This window comes from Poromitra crassiceps (genome assembly GCF_964638095.1).
Source record: "Poromitra crassiceps genome assembly, chromosome: 27".
Taxonomy (NCBI): Eukaryota; Metazoa; Chordata; class Actinopteri; order Beryciformes; family Melamphaidae; genus Poromitra; species Poromitra crassiceps.
This window is the reverse complement of record NC_139650.1, coordinates 12,303,185-12,319,268: the sequence shown is the minus strand read 5'-3', so window position 1 is coordinate 12,319,268 and position 16,084 is coordinate 12,303,185. Positions and strand designations below refer to the sequence as shown.

At 45.8% G+C, this 16,084-nt stretch overlaps 1 protein-coding gene across 2 annotated transcripts in view; it reads right to left on the bottom strand.

Moving 5' to 3' along the window:
• Positions 1 to 480: 480 nt before the first annotated feature.
• Positions 481 to 16,084, bottom strand: part of ephb2b (eph receptor B2b) — a gene marked incomplete at both ends in the record, with an annotated part of 318,948 nt that continues 303,344 nt past the window's right edge. For both annotated transcript variants that reach the window (XM_083661661.1, XM_083661662.1), the window contains 5 exons: positions 481 to 589; positions 3,641 to 3,796; positions 4,708 to 4,901; positions 8,270 to 8,419; positions 10,752 to 10,967. In XM_083661661.1, the coding sequence (XP_083517787.1) occupies positions 481 to 589; positions 3,641 to 3,796; positions 4,708 to 4,901; positions 8,270 to 8,419; positions 10,752 to 10,967 (825 nt within the window). The remainder of the gene's footprint in view (positions 590 to 3,640; positions 3,797 to 4,707; positions 4,902 to 8,269; positions 8,420 to 10,751; positions 10,968 to 16,084) is intronic.

Below are 16,084 nucleotides of genomic sequence, written 5' to 3'. Positions count from 1 at the left end.
TCATCTATCAATTTAGATTTCCCACTCCTTGCCTTTTCTCAGTTTTTCTTGTTTTTTTTTTCCTTTAAAAAATTCTTTACAAAATTTTCCGAAAACAAACAAACCAAAAAATAAACGCTCAACATCAAATGAAAACCAGTGGAAGATTTGAAAAATTGTGTTGCTGGTCAGTTCTAACCTTCCGTGCTCCAGGCTCCAAGGCGGCGAGGTCGTGGGCCGTGTGACGCCTCATCGCATGGATCTACTTTCCACAAATCTCCACAGCTGTTCCCGAGGAGGCTTAGGCTGAGGGGAGAGAGGGGGGGAGAGAGGAGTGGAGAGGGGAACTGGGGGGTGAACGGTAGTCTGGTGGGAAGACCAGATACAATGTCACGCAAAAAAAATAAAAAAATAAAAAATAACATCCACTCCATCCTCCACACCGAGAGCCCTGCATCCCAGCCAACCCCAGCCCGTTTCCCTCTGCTCCGCCTGGGAAGGTCAGACCTCCACTGACTGGATCTGGTTCATCTGCGCCCGCATCATCTGGACGCTGTTGAGGATCTTCTTTTGATGGCCTGCTAACGTCACCCCCACCCTCAGGATGTCCCTGTGACGAGAGACAGAGGCAGAGCGTCGGCATTACCACACAGCAGCTGGCTCAAATAGTGTTTGGAAAAACTTTCAAATGATTGGTTAAATTAATAAAAAATATATATAAATAAAATATATATATATACAGTATATATATATAGTATATATATATATTTATATTTATATATATATATATATATATATATATATATATATATATATATATATATATATATATATATATATGTATGTATGTGTGTGTGTGTGTGTGTGTGTGTGTGTGTGTGTGTGTTGGATTTATTGATTTAACCTTTAATTAACTAGCCAAGTCAATTAAGAAACACATTTTTATTCACAATTAGTGGTGAGAGGCAATTCAAAAATGCAATAAACCCTACAGCAGCATAAAGGTAGGTTAGCATCGTCATTTTGCTGAGAAACATCTGCTGCTCAGATGATAGAAAGTTAGGCAATAACAAGAATGTGTTTGAATGTCACTTTAGTATAACTAAGTATACTAAAGTGACAGTATACTATCTTCTAGTAGTCCATTGTATTTGTGCTCACATGTAAATGTGCTCGAGTATTATTTGCTTATTGTCATCACAGTGCACTCCATATATATTCTTTTCACTGGTGCCTTTTTTCTTTGCTCTTTTATGTATTTTAAAGGTCTCATATTGTGCTGTTTTCAGCTGTTTAAAACGTTTCTCAGTGCTTCTTTAAAATAAGGTCATGAATTCTGTTGGGGAGTTGGAGACAAGTCTTGGCTTTTTCTAGCATTTCTAACCTCTGTAGCTCTATGCTCATTAAATATGCACTTTTGGCCGATGAGGCGCCCACGATGAAGGCGTCGCTCTGATTGGCCGCCTGATCTGTCACTCTGGGGGAGCGCAGAGGTGAAACTCCCAAACAAACATGGCAGCTGTTATCTTACACCTCCAACTTGATATAAACCACAAAACCCAATCAAAACCGATTTTCACAATCGGTTTTAAATTTCAATGAAAGGTCCCATACTGTGAAAATCGGTAATATAATAAAATAATAAATGTTTATTAATTAATTTAGTTATTTATTTTACTTTGCAACGACAGTCACTTTTGATTTCTTCACAACTTCACAACTACTCTTTGAGCCAAGAGAAACAGCAGCAGTTATCAAGGCGTCATCGGCGTACTGTCAACAAATTCCTTTCAGTTCCAGACACGACCGCTTGCCCGCTGTTTGTTGCCCAATCTCTAATGCATGAGACAATGGAATTCCAGTGTGTGAAGCTCGAGTCTCAACAGTGACGAGCCTTACTGGATTACACTTCACAATCTATTTGATTCAAAGAATCAAAAGGCAGACTTCTGTAGATTTCGCTTTGACTCGTGATGTCGTCAGCTGTGGACAGGAGGTGGCACAGTCTGATGTTTCCTAAACAGATACTATGTTTCTGTTTACAGGAAGTAAGTATGTCTCTGTGTGTTTGAAGGTGGTTCTTCACATTCATGATTACATCTTCTTTTTTCAAGTTGTTTCCCATTTCCTCCCGTTCTCCACAATTGTACTTGGCCAATTTCCCCCTGCTGTCGTCCCCTGGTCGTTGCTCCACCCGGTCGTTGCTCCACCCGATCTGCTTCCTCCGATACATGCAGTCGCCAGCTGCTTCTTTTCACCTGGCAGCCAGGAGTACCACCGGCAGGACCATGGGAGGATCCCGCTATTCCCCCCAGTTCCCCTCCCCGCTGAACAGGCGAACCCGACCGACCAGAGGAGGCACTAGCACAACGACCAGGACTCATCCCCTTAATCCGGCTTCCCACCCGCAGACACGGCCAATTGTGCCTGTATGGACGCCCTGTGGTGCGAATACAGAATGCAGGCGGACTTGGGTTTCTTCGGTATGAAAAATATTAATAATATTTCCTATTATTTACACTCTAAAAGCAAGGGGAAATGTAGTGGATCAATGTAGGCATTAAAAGTTGGGTCTGTGCTGTGAAAAAGTCTGCTGGCTCACTCAGTCTGTTTGGCTGAGTGTCTGGAATCTCCCCTCTGCACAGGTGAGAGGACTGAAGTACAGCCAGCAGCATGGCAGGCAGACGCTCCTCCTCCACCGGTCTGTCTGTCTGTCACTGGTCTGTCTGTCACTGGTCCGATTCCTTGATCTAAATAAAGTGCAACACGCCCGACAAAGCCGGAGGCAACACGGGGGCTCGAACCTGCGACCCTCGTGTTGGTAGGCAGGGAATGATTAAATCCTCTGAGTCAGCATTTTCTTTCTCTCCCCCCCCCCCCCCCCGAACCTCGAGCATAACCAACCACATATTCCACTCTTTCCTCTCCATCCTTTTAACTGAGGTCAAAGAGAAGCCTGGTAAACACATGGCGAAGGAATAAAGACTTTCTCTTATGGCTTTGAGCTATTGTGCCTATACTGCTTAGCCCTGCCACTGCAACATTACGATCTGCTAATTACAAGCAGCGCAGCCAAAGTTAGGTTTACGATGAGGCAGGGGGGGGCGGAGTCTGGCACGGGTACAGCCGGGTTGGGGGGGGGGGGGGGGGGGGGAGTCTGGCATGGGTACAGGTTTACGTTATGGAAGAGGCTCCTCTAGAAAGCTGCCTTTATCAACATGCTTTCCCCTCGTGCTGATCAGAACTTATCAGGACCAGAACGGCAGCAATCTTCGGCAGCAGTTACTCCTAATGACCAGAGGCCCCACGATACAATATTATCGTGATTTTAAAAATATTGCGATATATTGCAATTTATGACCTTTTTTCAACTGCAAATTATGTCCCCAAAGGGAGAAACTTTGTCAACATTTCTTTGATCTAATATAAGAGTTTCCAGTCTGTTCATTTCAGTTCAATAATTTTTAGTGCAGCAAAGTGGGATTGTCAAGCAGACAGACTGACCAAGGCTGTCATAAAAACCTGTCGTAAATGTTGCATGCACCTGGCAATTTATATGATCAAAATATTTCAATACTTGGCTTTGTGTATCGATATAATATTGCCACATCAAATATCGCGATGCTATCCAATATCGACCCCCCCCCCCCCCCCCACTTACTCCATGGTCATCTGGGACACCACATCAAAAGTGTTGAAGTCGGCGCTGGCGAAGTTGTCTTTGTACTGGCCCATCTTGATGGCGTCCAGCCACTCGTCCACTGTGCTGAAGCTGGAGAAGTCTGGGATGCTGCGGTCCAGGAGGGGGAGATGAACACTGGAGGGGACGCAGAAGAACCAAGACTTAGATCCATTTCAAATGCACACAAGTAGTGCAAGTCAAACATCATACTCAGCCCAGACCACCTGCGGATGATTCAAATATGAATTATTTCATTAGGTCTTTTCAAAAGGCTAGACAGCACCAAAGACAATCCCTCCGGCCTTATTCATGAAGCAATATTTTCCGAGGCTGATTTCTCATAAAGTGTACTTTTCCAAATGAAGTGATAGGCTTCAGGGAGCCAACGTATCCCCTCGGTGTCTGTGGAAAATGGGGGCCTGGGTTCTGCAGCCCCGCCACAAATGAAAGTACAGACAGGGGATAATGGAAATCACTAAACCCTGGCTCTCCGAGGAAACTAACACCCAGAGCACCGACCGCTTCAAAATGTTTTGTTTTGAAAATTGTGCAACTGCTTCGATTCAAGATTGGCCTAAAGCATTCATGGGGAAGGATTTGATCTATCAAACCAAATGGCTTTCATTTAAATAAACCGCTCGGCGCCAGGAGAAACAAGAGACACTGTGTTCGGCAACAAAAAGTCAACTGCACCGCCACGGCGGGCACCGTACCAAAATCGCGCATTTCCTGTTCGAAAGATGGCAGCCTTTACTTTACGCTGACAGAAACTCAGATGCGTTAAGATTGTTCTCGTCATCCACATCGACGTGCAATCATGCTAAAACCCACTGCATGTTCTTGTGGGACGCCTACACAGATGATCCAGAGATACACCACATAGCCTACTACACACACACAGAGGGAGGGAGAGGGAAGGGAATAAAAAAGATTGAACACGGCACTATACAATATATTCAATTTATGAGTATCACGATGACAGACAAGCACCGCAAACGCACATAACTCAGACAAAGATCATCTCCGCGTGGCGAGCTGCCACTCACCCTGAAGATAAGGGGGTCATGGCCTTCAGGGTGTTGGGGTTGCGGATCATCTTGTCGAGGTTGCTGACGATCTGGCTGAACTTGGGCCGGTTGTTGCGGTCCTTCTGCCAGCAGTCCAGCATGAGCTGGTGCAGGGCGCTGGGGCAGTCCATGGGCGGGGGCAGCCGGTAGTCCTGCTCTATGGCGTTGATGACCTGCAGGGGGAGACACAGAGCTCTAAGGGTTGCTATGAGGCTCTACAGAGGAGGTGGATGGATGGAAGAGGAGAAGAGAAAGCATCCCCTCCGGTTGAATGGATGTCCTGAAGTTTTCCCCCCAGGTTTTCCTCCCCTTTTCTCCCCAATTGTACTCTGCCCAATTGCCCCTGCTGTCCCGGTCGTTGCTCCACCCCCTCTGCCGATCTGGGGAGAGTTATAGACTAGCACATGCTTCCTCTGCACTCGCCAGCCGCTTCTTTTCACCTGACAGTGAGGAGTATCAACGGTAGGACGTAGTGTGTGTGAGGATCATGCTATTCTATTCCCCCAGTTCCCCTCCCCTCCCCCCGCGCCCCGACCGACCAGAGGAGGTGCTAGTGCAGTGACCAGGACACATACCCTCAGTCTGGCTTCCCACCCGCAGACACGGCCAACTGTGCTTGTATGGACGCCCGCCCAAGCCGGAGGTAACACGGGGTCTTGAACCTGCGACCCTCGTGTTGATAAGCAGGGAATCTACCACTGCACTATAACCGGATGCCCAAGATCATCTGTCCCTCTCTCACCATGTGGTGAAGCAACTGCTTTAGTTATTACTGAGCATTACTGCTAGAGAGAGAAAAAGATCATTATTGCGTAAACATACATACAGGTACCCATACATACATACATACATACATACTGTACATACACACATACAGTACATACCGTAAAATACCAATTATTAGCCCGGGCGTTAATTGACAAAATATGTAGCCAGACCCCGCGTCAATATGGGACCTGCGGCAGTTTGGGACCTGCTTTAATTATTTTTGTACAAAAATATTGCTCAGCAAATATTGTAAATAGTATGAAATTGTTTATTTAAACCATTTATTTTAATCAGTTGGCTACAGCCCCCCACACGATTGCTTGTCTATGGGGAGAGCCGCGCCTCCCTCTCAGCGCAGCAGAGCATTGCATGCGCTGCCTCCTCCTCCGCTGGCAGGGGAAACATTATAGCCTATCATACTCACATTTCTCAATCAGAGATGTCGGATTTGTAGGCCTACAAAAATCTTCAGAAAATGCCTACACAATTTTCATAACTGTCAGGTGTTGCTGGAAAACGAATTTTTAAAAAGTTCATCACTCACGGAGCCTACCCTCTTCAGTAGCGCACATGTGAAAGTGCCGTGAAATACCAATTAGAAGCCGACTTCTATGCCCGCTGGCAGAGAAACATACCATAGGCACATTTCTCAAAATAATTATTACACCAGAGATGTCGGTTTTAGTGTATAAAAATCTTCAGGAAATGCCTACACAATTTTCAGAATCATCAGATGTTGATGGAAAACGAATTTTGATCAGCAAGTTTCGTGCATGTGTTTTTTTTCCTTCCTCGTTTCCTCCGTCTCGTTCGTCTTCTTCATCCGATTTTTCTTCTTCGTTGTGTTTGGGAGATGCATTCAACAGGATGTCGCAAAGGTAAAAAGAAAACATTGAAAAACCTAACCGGGCGTCAAATTGGGACCTGCTTTTATGTACAAAATATGTATCCAGACCCGGCTTAAATATGGGACCCGCGGCAATTTGGAAGTCGGCTTCTAATTGGTATTTTACGGTACATACTGTATATGAATTCATAAAGATGGACCTTTGCACATTACCTCTATGTGAGGAAATCACAACCACGGTGTAATAGCTGGAGCTGGCAGTGTTAGACTGACCAGCTGACACATTACAGAGATAAGGCTTATTCTAATGGCTTCACACCTCCACTACACTCTGCCAGCAGTGAGCTCTGCCCCGCCTCCACTACACTCTGCCAGCAGTGAGCTCAGCCCCGCCTCCACTACACTCTGCCAGCAGTGAGCTCAGCCCCGCCTGGCATCACTGGCATCATGCTCCACCTTTAAAGATATGCTTGACTGTGGCCTGTGAGAAGTGGTGCACAGCTAACAGAGAGGAACCACCCGCAGGTCATGTTGTTGGTAGAGGGACACAGAGAGGTGGTGCACGGCTAACAGAGTGGAACCACCCACAGGTCATGTTGTTGGTAGAGGGACACAGAGAGATGGTGCACGGCTAACAGAGTGGAACCACCCGCAGGTCATGTTGTTGGTAGAGGGACACAGAGAGGTGGTGCACGGCTAACAGAGTGGAACCACCCACAGGTCATGTTGTTGGTAGAGGGACACAGAGAGGTGGTGCACGGCTAACAGAGTGGAACCACCCGCAGGTCATGTTGTTGGTAGAGGGACACAGAGAGGTGGCGCACGGCTAACAGAGTGGAACCACCCACAGGTCATGTTGTTGGTAGAGGGACACAGAGAGGTGGCGCACGGCTAACAGAGTGGAACCACCCACAGGTCATGTTGTTGGTAGAGGTACACAGAGAGGTGGTGCACAGCTCATTAGTGGGGTCATTAACGCAGCAGCATTCATCTCATTCATGAAACCTCCAGACGAGGAGCCCGATGGAGCCCAGACTCTATCTGGAGCTGCTAATAAGATAAGCGTTCAGGTCCTCAGTCCCTCTCTCAGCACATTAGCGTTCTCACTTTCAATTTGGAACTATTTTCATTATCTCTCGCCTCGTAATTTGCTCTCCCCGCAAACCACCCAGAGGGAGAAGGGAGATGGAGGCTGCAGTCAAGAGCAGTCAAATTGTCCGCTGAGCACCGGCGTTGCATTTCAAATGCTCTGATGATCTGCCTGTGGTAAGTGTGGGGGTTTAGCCTCTGTTTAGCTGAGGCAAAGCAGACACGATGACAGAGAGGAGCTCTGAGGAGAGCAGGGAGGCTGTGATGGATTTCAGGAAGCCAAAACGTTACGCATTATGAGTCAGTGCTTGAATAGCAAAGTGTTTCAGGGAGAAAAGACTGTCAGGAGAACAAAGAAGAAGGTCATTAGGATAATGACTATTGACTAGATCAACACATACAGTACATCTACATATTGGAATTAATTAAAAAGACATCACTTGTTTTGTGTGTTTGTGTGTGCATGTGTGTGTGTGCATATGTGTGAGCACAAGTGTGTGTATTATTATGTATTGTATTATTGTATGGACACGTGGGTGTGTTTGTGGTATGTGTATATAAACATACCACATAAATAATTATGATTGCATACAATCACATCTGTGTGTGTGTGTGTGTATCATGTATTGTATTATGTGTATGGATGTATGTGGGAGTGTGTATTGTATAGTTATTGTATTGTTACATGTACTGTTGCATTGTTATATGTACTGTATTGTTTATGTACTCTTATATGTATAGTATTGTTGTATGTAATGTTATTATTATTATTATTGCACTGTATATTGTATATGTTACGAATAAAAAACGACAACAACAACAAACACAAAAACCTACATCTTGATTGGTCATGTCCCAGTAGGGCCTTTCTCCGTAGGACATGACTTCCCACATGACGATCCCGTAGCTCCACACATCACTGGCGGAGGTGAACTTCCTGTACTGGATAGCTTCGGGGGCAGTCCATCGGATAGGTATCTTCCCGCCCTGCCAACACAAAGGCCACAACCTGAGCGAGCGAAACCCGAGCGTCACAGTGTCCCGGCTCCGGAGAGAGAGAGCGTTCAGGGCAACAATGCTGACGGTAATCCAAGCCGGCAGATGGATATAACAAAACCCCTGGGAGGAAAGTGTGCTACATGAAATACCTACAGGCCAGGAGGAGGGCGAGGGGAGGAACAGGTGAGGGGGACATGTGTGTGTGTCCATAGGGAGGGGAGTGTGGGAGTGTGCTGCGGTGTGTGTGTGTGTGTGTGTGTGTGTGTCTGTGTGTAAAAAAAAAAACTCTCGTAACGGACAAGCCCGTCTTTTATTGTCACACGAACACCACAACACATGCATGCGGCCACAACACACTCATGCTGACGGTGGCCGGTGAAAAGTGTCCTCTGCATTTAACCCATCCAGGCATGTCCTTTCCTCCGAGGGGCAGGCCAGGAGCAGTGGTCGCTTTCTCGTACAGCGCCCGGGGACCAACTTCGGATGTTGTCGTCACTGGTCGGATGACGATGATGATCTGATCTTCTGCATGTTTTTAGTGGGGGGGTTATATACGTAGGAACCCGCTGTGTGTGTCTGTGTGTGTGTGTGTGTGTGTGTGTGTGTGTGTGTGTGTCTGTGTGTGTGTGTGTGTGTGTGTGTGTGTGTGTGTGTGCGTGTGCGTGTGTGTGTGTGTCACACCTGGGTCAAATAAAACACACCGGATGAGTAGCCTGGTAAAAAGCATCGTGATCATGTGACCTCACATTGTGTTTGGTTCTACGTGTCAGTCTGGACTTCCAGCTGCCCACATCGATTTCAGTGGGCGGGAGTACTTGCCTTGACAGATAACCCCTTCAGCCAATCAGCATCGCCGAATCCAATCCAAATCCACTCGGAAGAACGGCAAAAACGTCTTCTCCGCCGAGAAACGCCACTGGTGCATATCCTGTTCTTGTTTAATTGTTGTTATTGAGTATATTTCTGCAATAAGTGCACTCATGGCTGTTTACTAACGTTAACGTTAGCGCTTGTTACTTCGGGAGATGCCGTTACTGTTTTGCCAGCAGCCTCCCTGATTGGCTGGTTACATTGTAATATCGGGAAATCAGCGGGAATGGGTGGAAGTCTGATTCGTGGAGCAAAACAGAATGTGAGGTCACATGATCAGGTGGTTTATCAGGCTAGCGGATGAGTGGGATTCTCAATATATCAGGACAGGTCAGATAGTGTAGTGTGAGACAAGCTGTCAGTCACAGGAAAGTCTATTCAACTGACTGATATGAAAAATCTGGGCTGTTTGAAGCAAGATTCAGTGAATATAATGCTAACGTGATGTTACATGTTATGTTACCTATTTGTTCACGAATATAATTCAACATTTCCTAGATAACTGCAAGTATAATATGAAGACGTAAAAACAAAAACATGCCTCTGTACAAAAGCTTCACAGCAAACTTCATTTAAGGAAGAGTGCAGTGTCCTGTCTTGTCTTAATGATAATAATAAAATCAAACTGCAAAAACATCACTTTAAACTGTATTGTGCAGTCCTGCTGATAATCCAATAAAGCACATTAAAGTGAAAGCAATAAGCATATAGCCTACATGTTTCACTTTATGCTCTGAAATTGTAGCCTACCTGAAGGTTCCTGATTCTGATAAGTTCAACACCACCTCCAGCTCTGCAGGAGCACCTGCTGCAGTGCTGCTGCTTCTGCCTCCTTCTCCACTTTTGTGAAGAAAACCCCAAAAGCAATCCAACCCATACTTTCAGTTTAGCCACTACTGTTTACATTTGACCAATGGGATTTTTTTTTAAATATAGCCTAATATAAATAAATAAATAAATAAATAAATAAACACAAATCAGTGTTATTAATTTAATTTGTCTTGAATATTCTAGAGAGGCAATAGACAATTGTCTACCACTGGTATTGTAGTTTAGGCCAAGACACAACATAGGCTCCTCTCTTTCTACCTCTCTGCACCTCTTTTTTTCTCCATTTTGGCACCGTTGAACAGCAAGCCCCGCCCACCCGCGCTGGGGTCTCAGCAGCTTCTGACTGACAAGTTAACTCATTCCTGCCTGCCTGGCTGCCTGCCTGCTATCCGCGCAACTTACTAGGAACACTTATACATACTGGCCTGCCTGGCCTGCTGTTCAGTGAGTGGCCTGACTGCGCTGCGGGCAAAAAACAAAAAACAAAAAGGCCAGGCCAGGCCACCGGGAAACGGCCCGCTGCTCCTGATGGTGCAGTCCGCGCCTGGTCTGGTGTGTGTGTGCATGTGTGTGTGTGTGTGTGTGTGTGTGCATGTGTGTGTGAGGTCATGTTCCTCACCAGAGCGCTGGTGTAGGTGGGGTCTGACGTGTCGTCCTCCAGGAAGCGTGACAGGCCGAAGTCGGACACCTTGCACACCAGGTTGCTGTTGACCAGGATGTTGCGGGCGGCCAGGTCGCGGTGGACGTAGTTCATGTCAGCCAGGTATTTCATGCCTGAGGCGATACCGCGCAGCATGCCTACCAGCTGGATCACAGTGAATTGCCCGTCGTTTTGCTGGAAAACAAACAAACAAACAAACAGCATATTAAAATCCCTCAGTTTGTCGAGTATTCACAGACGTGGGATTGCTGCTGGGAATTCTAGTGTGACCTTGGGCACTACAGCTGTCAGAATGAATTTCAATATTCAAATTTCAGTCATTCATAATTAATTCGACTTCCAATCTGCCCACTGAATACGCCAAAAACAGCATATCTTTTTCTTTTTATACAGCCGACTGAACTGATGCCCCTCACGCCTCGGCTCCATAGATTCTCATGCTCTCCCAATCAGAGCCAGTGGCGTGCCGTCCATTAGGCGAACTAGGCAAATGCTAGGGGCGCTTGAGCCGTTAGGGGCGCCAGAGAGGGTATTTTTTATTTTTTTCATTTTTTTTAACAAATACTTTTTCATGATAATAGGCCTACTATTATTTTGCAATAGTAGACAAAAAATAAGCACAACAACGTCTTAAGTCTTTAAATAATAGTGAAATCATTTTTCTAATTCTGGCTTTCTGGCTGCCTGGGCTGCAGCACTTTCACCATGGTCCCTAATCCATACCACCCCACCCCCTGCGCGGCCGCGCCCCCTTCTACCTGCTCGGAGCTTTTTCCCAGAGTGGGGGAAGGGCGATTCTGAGCCTGCACTGCAGGCAGCAGTTTTAGCGGTGACATCAGAATGCCCATTGATTTTTGAGAGGTAAAAAAAAAAGTTGACGTTTATTTATGTTTGTAGTTAAAACAAAAACATAAATACTGTATAGGCTACATATAGTACAACACAAAAGGCTGTTATTTAACCTTTGTCGCCACCTGGTGAGTAAATATATATAACTAAAACCATTAAAATTGACAACCGGTCTGCAACTTTTTTTCCCATGTATCTACCAGTCCTTGGCACAAAAAAGGTTGGGAACCCCTGCTCTAGAGGACACTAGATGAGACTAATGGAAGAGAAAAGATGTCTACCTTCTGAAAAGGCAATACCAGCCAAAATAAACATTGTGTTACATTGCTTTGAAACGTGTGGTCTCCCTTTTTTGTCAAGTCCATTGAGCCTGGGCAGTGGCAATGTACTTAGTCTGGTGATTATGGATCTTTCCAGGAGGCTGAGCAGTTTGGAAAATAGCCTTATGGTTACACCTGCTCAGTCTGTTAATTTAAAATTAGATATTCCTCTAAATCAATAGCCTTATGGTTACACCTGCTCAGTCTATTAATTTAAAATTAGATATTCCTCTAAATCAATAGCCTTATGGTTACACCTGCTCAGTCTATTAATTTAAAATTAGATATTCCTCTAAATCTGGCTTCCAACCCCCCCAAAAAAAATTCTGCGTTCACCCCCTCGAATTGTTGGGGGGAGGGGGGGGGGGGGGGGGGCACCAGCAAAAATCTTGCCTAGGGCACCAACTTGGTCAGGCACGCCACTGCTCAGAGCACATCTCTTGTGCTAGCCTGCAGGTTTGTTGTTAGCACACACACATGTGTGTGCTAGCCTGCAGGTTTGTTGTTAGCACACACATGCTTGTGCTAGCCTGCAGGTTTGTTGTTAGAACACACATGCTTGTGCTAGCCTGCAGGTTTGATGTTAGCACACACACATGCTTGTGCTAGCCTGCAGGTTTGTTGTTAGCACACACATGCTTGTGCTAGCCTGCAGGTTTGTTGTTAGCACACACACATGCGTGTGCTAGCCTGCAGGTTTGTTGTTAGCACACACATGCTTGTGCTAGCCTGCAGGTTTGTTGTTAGAACACACATGCTTGTGCTAGCCTGCAGGTTTGATGTTAGCACACACACATGCTTGTGCTAGCCTGCAGGTTTGTTGTTAGCACACACATGCTTGTGCTAGCCTGCAGGTTTGTTGTTAGCATACACATGCTTGCTAGCAGCATCACGGCAGATTAACACAGTTTGACTAGATTATGGAAGAGATGCTGGATTCCCCTCAGTGAAAGACTCGCCCGCCCACTGATTTACTCTGATCTTCTCTTTTGCTAATTTAAAACAAAACACCAACAACCCAAATCACATGTGATAGATTCTCTATCTGTTCCAAAACACATTGTCTGTTTATTGCTTCCTGTTTCATGTGTCAATAATATGTATATTTTATCAGAAAATATTCAAATTTCACTCAAATTTGACTCATTTCAGTGAATTCATAGTCACAATGTTTCCACTGTACTAACTAGAGATGCACTGATATATCAGCTGTACATCAGTATTGGCCAATTAGATGACATTCATCGATGGCAGTGGCCAATGTGTATCTCTCACGTGAAAAAAGGTTAAAGGTAAAAAATATATATATACATAAATTTGTATGATTGAATTTGAATTTGAAGATAGTGTCATGAAGGTCGGAAAGACTTTAAAACAAGTTCAGTTATTTATTTATAATGAAGATTGTCACAAAAGGGGGAATAAATACTGTAGGCAAAAAAAGAAGAAAGAAAAGTACCGGCTGTGGCCCAAATTGTTATTTTAAGATCGGTATCGGCCCAGAATTTCACAACCGCTGCAGCCCTACTGTAGTATTGTAGCCCTGATGGGCCCGCCCCCATCAGGGCTACAATACTACAGTAGGACTGCTAATGCAGAACAGTATTACTTTGTTGGTCTGACTCCACCACCGACCCCCCCAAAGTTACTCCCCCCCCCCCCCCCCCCCCCCACTAGTGGCAGCCTTGTTCAGTTAAGCTGTGTTCACACCGAAATATTTATTTTTCTCTCTGTCGCTTGATTCAACCCTTTGGAATCGCTCTGTCGCTCTGTTTAAATCGCTCATCAACAGGCACACGAAATGACGGACATGTGGGGGATATAACGTTACGCAATGTCATGCTGTTTGTCCACTACGAGCCACCGTCATTGTTTACAAGCTAAGCCTATCAGCGTGCTCCTAATGCGAGCTGCATACCGGTAGTACAGACTTCACTTCATGTCAGCTGTCAGCCTGTCAATGCGGTTTGTTGCCACACAATAAACCAGCGGTTTGTTCCAAGCCAGAGTGATCCTTGACTCGCTCTCACACAGCAGCCAATCAGCATTGAACAGCGAGCGACTGATGCCAGCGTATTTTCGCTCGAGTTGGAATATTTCATCTTGAGCGACGAGCGTATTTTCTCCCTGTCGCTCTGTCTCTGCCGCTCGGACGCCCAGCGATTATTCTCCCAGGCGAATATACGCTCAATCGCTCGTTTGCATTGACTTTGTATGTAAACTCGACGCCAGCGACCAACTTTAATAGGTCGGTGTGAACGCCCCTTTAGACTGTAGTTTGTAACGGCACAGTTTGGGTTGTTGGGTTGAACTGGTCTTGGCAGGGCCGGGCCAGGGCCAGGCTAAGCTGGGTCTGGCTGTCTGTCTACAGCTGTTCCCCTGCATGGTGTGCTGAGGGCTTTACCACATGTATGGGGAGTGTCTGGGGAAGCAGTGCAGCTGTGCTTCCAACTGTGCACACCTGCACCACCACACCACCCACCACCCACCCCCCACACACCACCACCCACCACGAGGCCCCCGAGAACAGAGCGGATTCCAGAGAGCGCAGCCTGGGAGCATCCACACCACGGGGCCGGGTGTGGACAGACGGCTCAGTCTCATAGCCTCCACACGGAGAGGGAGGGGCGGGTTAGCTGGGCCCCCATGTTGGCTGTACCTCCAGCCAGCCATGCCAGTCTGTGTGAGCCTGTATCTTCTCCATATTACCAGTCTGTGTGAGCACTACTCTAACCTGTATCTCCTCCATATCACCAGTCTGTTTGAGCACTGCTCTAACCTGTATCTCCTCCATATTACCAGTCTGTGTGAGCACTACTCTAACCTGTATCTCCTCCATATCACCAGTCTGTTTGAGCCTGTATCTCCTCCATATTACCAGTCTGTGTGAGCACTACTCTAACCTGTATCTCCTCCATATTACCAGTCTGTTTGAGCACTGCTCTAACCTGTATCTCCTCCATATTACCAGTCTGTGTGAGCACTGCTCTAACCTGTATCTCCTCCATATTACCAGTCTGTGTGAGCACTACTCTAACCTGTATCTCCTCCATATTACCAGTCTGTGTGAGCACTACTCTAACCTGTATCTCCTCCATATTACCAGTCTGTTTGAGCACTACTCTAACCTGTATCTCCTCCATATTACCAGTCTGTGTGAGCACTGCTCTAACCTGTATCTCCTCCATATTACCAGTCTGTTTGAGCACTGCTCTAACCTGTATCTCCTCCATATTACCAGTCTGTGTGAGCACTACTCTAGCCTGTATCTCCTCCATATTACCAGTCTGTGTGAGCACTGCTCTAACCTGTATCTCCTCCATATTACCAGTCTGTGTGAGCACTGCTCTAACCTGTATCTCCTCCATATTACCAGTCTGTGTGAGCACTGCTCTAACCTGTATCTCCTCCATATTACCAGTCTGTGTGAGCCTGTATCTCCTCCATATTACCAGTCTGTGTGAGCACTACTCTAACCTGTATCTCCTCCATATTACCAGTCTGTGTGAGCACTGCTCTAACCTGTATCTCCTCCAAACACTATGCAGCTCATTAGCCTAGCGCAGGCTTCTGCTCACGTCCAGCCCGCGTGCACCGCAGCAATTAAGCATCATGCATTATTCAGGAGGCTGAACCCTTCCTCACAGGAACACACTGCACCTAATCCATGCACTGGCTCTGCACACACTTTAATTGGAAAGATTCTTCCAAAGTCTTTGGGGTCAGGTTGGAAAGAGGAATCTTTCCTGGGGGGGCTGGGGGGTATTTGGAGAGCTGTATGAATCAAGGTCCAGTATGAATTATATACTCATATTTCATATTAAATGAAGACTTCCATCGGGTACAGCTGGGAAAATGTGAATTCAAAATTAGAAATCTGAACTTCCTCATTCACAGAGGAAATGGTTAAATAAATTCACATGAATGTTTAAAGATCATCTATTGAATGGATACAGAATGGAGTATAATAGTGTAATTATTTTGGGCTTTTTTGGGGGGTTGTGTGCGTATGTATGTATGTATGTATACTTGTATGTATGTATGTATGTATGTATGTATGTATGTATTGTATGTATGTATGTTATGTATTATCTTTTCTTTTTTTAAACATCCTATAGTACA